The 10,351-nt window shown below is 37.4% G+C and overlaps 1 protein-coding gene across 1 annotated transcript; it reads right to left on the bottom strand.

The window, feature by feature from the left end:
- Positions 1–5,095: 5,095 nt before the first annotated feature.
- On the bottom strand, positions 5,096–6,893 carry LOC108182861 (uncharacterized). Its single transcript, XM_087245431.1, has 2 exons — positions 6,785–6,893; positions 5,096–6,487 (listed from the first exon to the last, which is right to left on the bottom strand). The coding sequence occupies exons 1-2, from the start codon at positions 6,837–6,839 to the stop codon at positions 5,451–5,453; spliced, it is 1,092 nt and encodes a 363-aa protein (XP_087101557.1). The 5' UTR covers positions 6,840–6,893; the 3' UTR covers positions 5,096–5,450.
- Between the last annotated feature and the right edge of the window lie 3,458 nt (positions 6,894–10,351).

Raw genomic sequence — 10,351 nt, 5'->3', positions numbered from 1 at the left:
AGAGCTCTCGCGTGACTTTGCTCAGTTCACCCATGGGCCTTAAAGGGCCAGCGCACTACATTCACAACATGGGAATGCTCACTTTATGCTGTGTGTCAACTAAGCATGTGCTGGTTTAAAACTCTGACGGTGGATAAAATATATAATGGTTTTACGTGTACACGGTATTGTGATTACTGCTCAAAAATGTTATTTTAAAATGTCTGGATATATATACCTTTTCCCCATAGAACACAACATGTTTTAATTTAAGAAACATTTTAAATAATTGGGCTTTTTTATTTTGAACATATCAGGCAAAACTATTTAAATAATTCACTGAATTCTTTAGTTTCAAGATGACAGATTTCATAACAACTTGAAAAGGCAAATAGCTTTCTTTTCTTTAAATATAAGGTAAATCCACTGCACTGCTCTACGGTCTACGTCAGTGGTTCCCAACCTGGGGTCCGCGCCCCCCTAAGGGGGGCGCCAGAGTTCACAAGGGGGGCGCGGGAGAGGATAAGTATTGAGGTAGAAAAAGGCATAAAAATGCTCCACTATTATATAGGGCTGTACAATTAATCGAAAATCCGATTTCGATTTCAAACGATTATAAAAAAGCATTAATCAAGATAAACGATTATATGCACCATATACCGCCACCTTTCCAGCTGTGCACGCGTTGCTCTTAAAAGCGCGAAAGAGCTTATGTGTGTGTGCAGCACGCACACGCAGCCAGAAGCATGCGGCCAGTCAGCATTCACTCTCATTCGCACACTGAGACGAGCAGAGGAGCGCAGACATCTAAAGTCATTAACGTGAGCGCTTTAATGGTCAAATAGGCGTCAAAACGCGGCGTTTAGTGATTATTTATATTAACCCTCATTTGCGTAATAAGCAAACGAGTTGAGAATCAAAAGACGTGAAAGAGAAACCATTAAAGAGACAGCGCAAAATATTCCTGCTGCCGCCTGTTTTATCATTAATCAAACATAACGAGAAAATGTTTCTCTGAAGGATTTTTGTAGCTAAAGTGTTTTTCTTACAGTGAAGATGCTTAAAGCAGTTTGTTAAATATTTTTATTTAATTGTATTTATTTCTCTTTCCTTTGCAGGCTGGAAAATAACTGTATGTATACACTTGAAGTCAGAATTATTAGCCCTCCTGAATATTAGCTGAATATTAACTTTTCCTGCCCAATTTCTGTTTCATAGAAAGAAGTTTTTTTTTTCTGAACATAAAAGTTTTGATATATCATTTCTAATTACTGATTTATTTTATCTTTGCTGTGATGACAGCACATAACATTTTACTAGATATTTTTCAAAATACAACCATTCAGATTAAAGTGCAGTTCAAAGGCTTAATTAGGGTAATTAGGCAAGTCATCAAAAATATTTATTGCTTAAGGGGGCTAATAATATTAACCTTAAAATAGCTTTCAAAATATTTAAACTTGCTTTTATTCTAGCTAAAATAAAACAAATAAGCCTAGAAGAAAAATATTAGAGGAAATACTGTTAAAATTCCTTGTTCTGTTAAACATAATTTGGGAAATATTTATAAAAAAAAAATTCTCAGGAGCACTAATAATTTTATTGTATTTTTTCTGATACTCGTTTTGAATAATCGTGATTACAATTATGACCAAAATAATTGTGATTATGATTTTTCCCAATATCGAGCAGCCCTACTATTATATATGTATTTTTAAGTACCAAAAAAAAAAAAATCAAAACACATGCTTAAAATTCCAACATAATAGTAAAAATAATTAAAATAAATAACTTTAAATAATTATTTAAATTTTGCTTACTTGCGCAATGTGGTTGTCCAACTTCTCGTAAAGGCAAAATCAAAACAAAAATGGCAGAGAAACGTAAATGCAATGATTCTTTAGAGGTGAAGAAAAAGATTAGACAGTATGTCAAAGCCTACCTAAATTTTGGTTTTATTGAAGGCCAAGACAAGTTAAAACTGATTATTTTATATTTTGTATACATATTATATATTAATATTACACAAACACACACATACTGTATGTATATATATATATATATATATATATATATATATATATATATATATATATATATATATATATATACAGTACATATGTGTGTGCGTGCGTGTGTATTTATATGGTGGGGGTGCTCCAATGTTTGTATATGTTCATGGGGGGGGCCCCTAAGAAAAAGGTTGGGAACCACTGGTCTACGTCATGCTTGCTTGTTTGTTGCTGTAAGCAGTGGCGCAAAAAGGGGGTGTGCAGTATATGCAGCGCATAGGGGCGCCACACATGGGGGGCGCCATTGTGCCAAAACTATTTTTGAAATTATCCTTATCAAAAGTTTCAGTTAATAAAAATGTGTTTAAAAAATTATTTTGCATTTTGTACTATAATATTGTACTTTATTAATTTATTTCTACTATGAGTTGCGTTAGTTGGCGCACACGTTTTAATTCAAAATCATTTAACACAATAACATGCAGTCACTCAGCCAAGTGTAAAGTGTTCATGTACAGTAGATGTAAATGTTTAGATTTTTTATTTTTTTCCAAATAAACTTGTTCTTTATTTATTATTATTAATTATTGATTAATTAATTTGCCAAAAGAGAGATCAAAAATTATGTTTATGCAAGTACAGACCTCAAAATATTTCAGATAGCATAGAAAATAATATTTAGATTAGAAATTCCCCTTTATACATTTTATATACTTGATTATAATGATTCTTAACTCTGTTTAAACTGACACATAAATAAAGAGTCAGAATATTAAATTTTTTGGAACTGAGATGTTTATTAATCTTTATATCAATATCTATTTTTTCCCAATATAGATTTTTTTATACATTTATTATGTATCATAATGATACATCAGGTCTTTTGGTAACGTTTTTTGCTCAAAACTATTTCAATTTAGTTACAAAAAAAGTTTGCCCATAACATTTTGTCAGAACTCGCATACCCCTCAGTAAACGTGTTGTTGCGCCACTGGCTGTAAATGACATGTTTGTCAAACAAGTCCTGAATCCCAGCTCCAGCTTGGAACTTTAGAGTGGGCCAAGTGACATTTTAGGTGGGCAAATAAATAAATAAATAAATAAATAAATAAATAAATAAATAAATAAATATACGGTTGAAGTCAGAATTTTTAGCTTTTTTAAATATTTCCCAAATTATGTTCAACAGATCAAGGACATGTTCACAGTATGTCTGATATATTTTTTTTTCTCTGGGGAAAGTCTTTATTTCGACTAGAATAAAAGCAGGTTTTACATTTTTAAACACCATTTTAAGGACAAAATTATTTGCCCCTTTAGGCTATTTTTGTTTCCGATTGTCTCCAGAACAAACCATCGTTATACAATAACTTGCCTAATTACCTTAACCTGCCTAGTTAACCTAATTAACCTAGTCCAGTTTCTAAATTTCACTTTAAGCTGTATAAAAGTGTCTTGAAGAATATCTAGTCTAATATTATTTACTGTCATCATGACAAAGAGAAAATAAATCAGTTATTGGAGATCAGTTATTAAAACTACTATATTAGTTACTAATATATTAACTACTATATTGGTATAGAGCAATTAAAACTATTTCAGAAATTAGGGAAATTAATAAACAAGGGGGCAAATAATTTAAATACATCACTTTTAAAATGCTATAAATTATTTTATAACTACTTTATATAGGACAACAATTATTTCAAAGCTAATAAAATAATTGATATCATTTTAAAAGTGATGTATTTATCTTTTTAAATTATCTCTGTCGTTTTAATAAAAGCAAACTAACTTTTATTGTATAACTATTATTTGTACTGCGGGCTATATTTTTAGTGTTTGCTTGCTTAAGTATGTGTGTAAAACAGGGGTGTTTGCCAAGTTTTGCAAGAAACCTCTAGAAAAAACTTGTGGCTCTCCTGCAGATTTTAGCTCCAACGCTAATCAAACACACCTGAACAAGCTAATCAAGGTATACTTGAAATATCCAGGCAGGTGTGTTGAGGGAATTTGGAGCTAAACCCTGCAGGGACACCGACCCTCCAGGACCAAGGCTGTTTCTCAATTCCAAGTACGCAGAGAACGGACTTGTGTTCTTGTGGAGATCGGTCTTCCCAGGTGTCCTCGGAAGAACGAACTCAGGGGACCGCGAGGACAGAGAACGCGTCCTCTGAGAATTGAGATGCTGCGTTCTTCCTGATGGTCACGTGACCTTCACGTCTTTTAAATGGTAAATTATTTAAACATTATAGCATTCATACAGCAATTTATTGTTTTTCCCCTTTTCAAAATATGAATATAATATAAAAACATTATAAATCTATGTTGCACAATATGAATAAAACAGATTTTAATACGAATTTCAGCAAACAAACACTCTTAATGTGTTTATTCCTTTATTAAGATGTTCATGGTGATGTTTACTTTCACCGTTTCATTTAGAGAAACTCCTGATGTAAATAAGTGATATCTCTGAACTTTAAAAACAAATCTAAATAAAATGCTGCGCTTCCCACCTCCAGTCGCAATGACTTCTGGGACTTCCAGAGTGAGTTCGGTGCTCAAGTCTGCATCAGTGCGTCCTCGATATCAAGATCACATCCGGGAAGTTTCATGCGTCCTCCGTACTTGCGGTCTTGAGTATTGGAACTGAACTTAGGCAGCTGATGATGACGTTGCACGAGAACACGAGGACGCAAGACCGCTGAAGAACGCATATTGAGAAACAGCCCAAGATTGCTGACCCTGCTCTCCATGAATTATATGGCTGATTTTAACGTTGCAGGTATGTTTAGTGACCAAAGCTGTCCTTTTTCAGCTTTTATTTAAAAAAAGTTACATTTCTGATTTATAAATGTGTTCATCATTTTCATAGATCACTGTAAAAGTGTTGGCTCCTCCATCCCTCTGGCTCCACTTTGGGCTGTTTTTGACTAAACTTCATCTCAGGACTCCACTTCTCTAGCTTCATCCCTCTGGCAATGGCAACGCAAGTGCTGATACTTATTTGTTTAATTACCTTCGATTGGCTAAAATCATTCAAATACACATCAAGTTTGTTTTCTACTTGACAATGCAAATGTAGTAAACTGGAAAGAATCTTGAAGCTCAAAGTAAAGAAACTTTATTTGTTAAAAGAAGCAAATACTCAAGACAACATTAGTATTTCCAAACATGAAACTGTCCTAACACATAAGAGACCACGTGGCTGCATTGATGTCATGTGTGCAGCTTTTCCAGCCTGATCTCACGAGAAAACGCAAGTATTTTACATTTTGGCAGTTTAGTGGCTAATTCGTACGAGTTCAGTCGTAAGAAAATGTACGATTTTAAAAAGGAGGCGTGGCACCTAGCCCCACCCCTAAACCCAACCGTCATTGGGGGATACGCAAATTGTACTAAAATGTACGAATTAGATCGTACGAATTTGTACGAATTAGCCACTAAATGAAAAAGTTACGAATTGCCGTGAGATTGTGTTGGCTTTTCTCCAGTGTGGATGTTTGAGTGATTCTTAAGCTGCAACAAGTGTCTGAAACTCTGTAGACACTGATCACATGTGTACGGCTTCTCTCCAGTGTGAATCCTCTCATGTCTTTTCAGATGTTCTGATCGACTGAATCTCTTGTCGCAGTGTGAACACTTGTAAGGTTTCTCTCCAGTGTGAATCATTTCATGTGTTTTCAGGCTTCTTAACTGACTGAATCTCTTGTCGCAGTGTGAACACATGTAAGGTTTCTCTCCAGTGTGAATCCTCTCATGTGATTTTAGATGTTGTGATTGGCTGAATCTCTTGTTGCAGTAAGAACACTTGTAAGGTTTCTCTCCAGTGTGAACAATTTCATGTGATTTCAGATTTCCCAAATGGCCGAATTTCTTGTCGCAGTGTGAACACTTATACGGTTTCTCTCCAGTGTGAATAATTTCATGTGATTTCAGATGTGCAAACTTAGTGAATCTCTTGTCGCAGTGTGAACACTTGTACAGTTTCTCTCCAGAGTGAATCCTCTCGTGCTGTTTCAGTTCTGCAGCTGAAATAAAAGTCTTCTCACACTCAAAGCACAGATACTCTCTCACACCAGTGTGAATCTTCTGATGATGTTTTAAATTTGACTGCCAATTAAACCTCTTTTCACACACAGGACATGAATAAGGCTTCTCGCTTCTATGAACTGCAAGATGGACCTTCAGCTGTGAAGCACTCACAAATGTTTTGCTGCAGTGATCACATTTGTGTGGTTTCTCTCCAGTGTGGATCTTCATGTGTTGAATAATGTATGATAAGTACCTGAAACTCTTCCCACACTGAGTACATGTGTGCGGTTTCTCTCCGGTGTGGATCATCATGTGAGTCTTAAGACTCTTTTTGCTTCCCAAACTCCTTCCACACTGGGTGCAGGTAAAACGATTCTGGTCTCTTCCTTTCATAGCTATATTCCCAGCTTTGACATTGTGTTTTTCCTTTTTACTCTCCTCGTTTTCATCAATTAGGTCTGAAATAAAGAGGGGAAAAAAAAGTGTTAAAAGTGAAAAGCCTTAGAAAACACTGGCTACACAAACTTTAATTGTTTATGCACATGCTTGAACTATAAATCTGATCGTATTTAGTTTGGTCATATTAAATGTTTATTAAACTGAGCTTCAGTTCTTATTTTTACCATGGGAATATAAGGTGTATTTTTCAATGTCTTTATATAATACATTATTTGTCCTAGTACAATAAATCAAATGAGCTGTTATCATTACTGTTCTTCAGGCTTATTATTGAAGGATTAGGAATAATCACCAACCTGTTTGCTCTTCAGGATCTTCATGTGTAAATCTGCAGGGTTCTGGATCACTCATGTTCAGTCTCTGAGGATTTCACTCCTCGCTGAAGGTCTGATGCTCGTCTACACTGCTGGGCTGATGGGGATATTCCAGTATTTACACCTGAAGGAGGAGGAGCTTCATTGTAGGAGGAGGAGCTGAACTGAAGGAGGAGGAGCTTCAGAAACTCTGTATCTGCTGTGACCTCACACAGTGCAACACATTTGCATCGAGTCGATCAGGATGTTGATTGTAGCCTATGGAATGTTGGTCCACAACTCTTCAATGGCTTTGCAAGTTGCTGGATGTAGGCAGGAACTGGAATGCCATATACATATTGAGCATGGAAGGACAAGCTCAGTCCTGGAGGACTTGTGTCCAGCAGAGTTTAGCTTCAACCCTAATCAAATACACCTGCCTATAGATTTCAAGTGATCCTGAAGACTCTGATTAGCATGTTCAGGTCTGTTTGGTTAGTGTTGGAGGGGAACTCTTCAGGCACAGAAAGACAGAGTTTGCCTATGCATGATCTAAAGTATCCCAAGCATGCTCGATCAGTGACCTGTCCAGTGAGTATGCTGGCCACCTCTCCAAAATGCCAGATGCCATTAAATGTGAGCATTTGTCCGCTCAAGTCAGGTACAATGACCAACTACAGTCAGATGGAGACCTCAAATGAGGAGGACAATCATGCGGATAAGCTTCCCTGAGGTGGATTCTGACAACTTTGTGCAGAAATTATTTGGCTGTGAGCAACTGAGCAGCTGTCCCATAGGCTGGTCACAGAAGATCTTGGAGATGAAGATGCCAGATGTGGAGGTTGCGAGGCTGGTTGGACGTTCTTTCAAATACTCTAAAACGCCTATGGAGATGGCTTATGGTAACATTAAATTCGTGGGCAACAGCTCTGGTCAGCCTGTCAATTGCACGCTCCCTCAAAGCTTGCAACTAATGTGGCATTGTGCAGTCTGATAAAGCTGCACATTTTAGCCTGGCCTTCTATTGCACCCAGCCTAATGCTAAACTGTGTGTTAATTGTGCTGTTGTGGAATTACAAACGTATGAAGTTAAATTACCAACTTAATAAAGTATGTAGCTGAAAAGTTATATTCAATGTGTTTTACCTCATGACATTCCAAGAAAGATCAAGTCTGAAAGGCCAAGAGTACGAGACATCAGCCTATTGTCTATATGCAAATCCTGACCATCGGACAGGCTCCCAAAGTAATGCAAATGCTAAGCTGTGCCTTTTGTCTCAATGAAAGTCTGGCCGACACTGTCAGGCTGATTGCACTGATTGTTTTGTTAATTGGGTGAGATCAGGGTGGGTGAAACTTCACAGTTTGGACAAGACCTTTCAACTGTAAGGATTCTCCTGTAAGTGACTGTAGGTCTCTCCATAATAATAAACCCTGAGAACTGTTTAGAAATTACACATGAGAAACGACCACGAGAATTATCCAGCACTAAACCAATAAGCTTTCTTACGGAAGCGTAGAGCTGCCACCCAGGTTAAAAAAAAATCTGAGCTTTATCACGTTTGTACAATATACTTTTCACGTTCTTACAATATAATTATCACGTTCTTACAATAAAATATCACGTTTGTACAATATAATTATCACGTTATTACGTGAAAACTTTATTGCTTAGGCTACGTTTACCTGGTGCGATCAGAGCGTGAGAAAATGTCTCGTTTTACAGAATTAATTAAGTTCTATTTTATGCTTGGATTGAGACATGGGGAAATTTTGCAGCTACTGATTGTGATTACTAGACCCAGTAATAAAACAGTTAGTGATGTTATGATCCATACTCCATCGCAAGAATCTTTGCATGTCTGCCATTGTGACATTTTCTGTTCCCAGATCTTGAGAGAATCCGGAAAGGTGTCCCAAGCCTCTTTTCAACTTCTGCTATGAAATAACCAGCAATGATTTTGGGATCACTGTTTGTTGAAAAGGCATGAAGCCAAATCATAGCTCTCGAAAACCCATCAATGGCTCTATTTATACAGATTCCAAAGGGCTTCAGTTTGTCATAGGAGTCGACGTGGTATGGCGGCAATCAATGCCAATATTAATCGAGCGCAGCGGTGATGTTTGCACGCAAGGAGAAGTGAACCGTGAGCAGATTACAGGTCTACACGTGAGAAAACTACAGCTCGCGAGCGCACAGGGGATCTTCCAGCGCGAGAATAAAAGTCCCACGCGCGCACATCATCATCTGTGCGCACGTAAATAACGTGATAATTATATTGTACAAACGTGATATATTGTAAGAACGTGAAAAGTATATTGTACAAACGTGATATTATATTGTAAGAACGTGATATTATATTGTAAGAACGTGATATTATATTGTAAGAACGTGAAAAGTATATTGTACAAACGTGATATTATATTGTAAGAACGTGATATTATATTGTAAGAACGTGATATTATATTGTAAGAACGTGATATTATATTGTAAGAACGTGAAAAGTATATTGTACAAACGTGATATTATATTGTAAGAACGTGATATTATATTGTAAGAACGTGATATTATATTGTAAGAACGTGAAAAGTATATTGTACAAACGTGATAAAGCTCAGATTTTTTTTTACCTGGGTGGCAGCTCTACGCTTCCGTACTTTCTAATCTGAGAAGTAGATCCGCTAGGAAACCAGTTGTTCAGGTTGGCTCGATCATGCATCCTGAACCCCCCTCTTTTCCCTGGACTTTACCTTCTCCACTAGAGCAGCTCCACACAGAATGTCCACATTTTTAATACGGTGCATCATGTGACTCTATATTCCTGTTTGGTGTCATTTTAAATGTCTCTGTGTGATTGGTAAAGTGGCCTAATTTGGGTTTTGACTGATTAAGATCTTTGCCAGATGCTCCATTCCAGGGAAAATGGTCTTCACATCAACTCATGCCCAGGCAAGGGTCTTTGTAAAGCTTTTATTGTGTTGAATTTATAGTGATTTGAGTATTTAAAGGAAATGTGCAGAAGTGTCTGTGGGATTCTGTGCCCAGTTGCAGTGTGGAAAGACTTAGGGCGTACTCACGTTATGTACAGCTGCCTTGAACTGGGCCAAAGCACGCTGGTCCCCCCTTCCGTCTCTCCTGACGGCCCGCACTCACATTACATTCGGGCCTGGGCACGCTTACGTCATCGATGATACGCTGGTCGGAAGCGCTCTCGCTCAGCACAGTGGAGATTTCTTTGGTTATGTCCTTTGATATGTAATGACGCATTATGTACAGTTGCCTTAAATCATACCAAAGCAGGCTTGTCCCCCCTCTCGTCCCCCCCGACGGCCCGCAGCAAAGCCCAAGTGAACCGCGCTTCGGCATACCTCTTCCAACCGCACCAGGGCCGGCCAAGTGGACCATGCCTGAGCCCGATTCAGTGCTTTCACACCTCTCAAACGATCCGGAAAACAGGCCTGGGCACGGTTCGGATAGCATAGTGTGAGTATGCTGCAACGTACATCTACACAGTCAGGTATTAATCTCTAACTCCTAAATTATTCTTTGGGTAATTGATGTTGTACATT

Source organism: Danio rerio, chromosome 3 (assembly GCF_052040795.2).
Source record: "Danio rerio strain M-AB ecotype USA chromosome 3, GRCz13ab, whole genome shotgun sequence".
NCBI classification, from domain to species: domain Eukaryota; kingdom Metazoa; phylum Chordata; class Actinopteri; order Cypriniformes; family Danionidae; genus Danio; species Danio rerio.
This window is presented reverse-complemented; position numbering and strand designations above follow the sequence as displayed.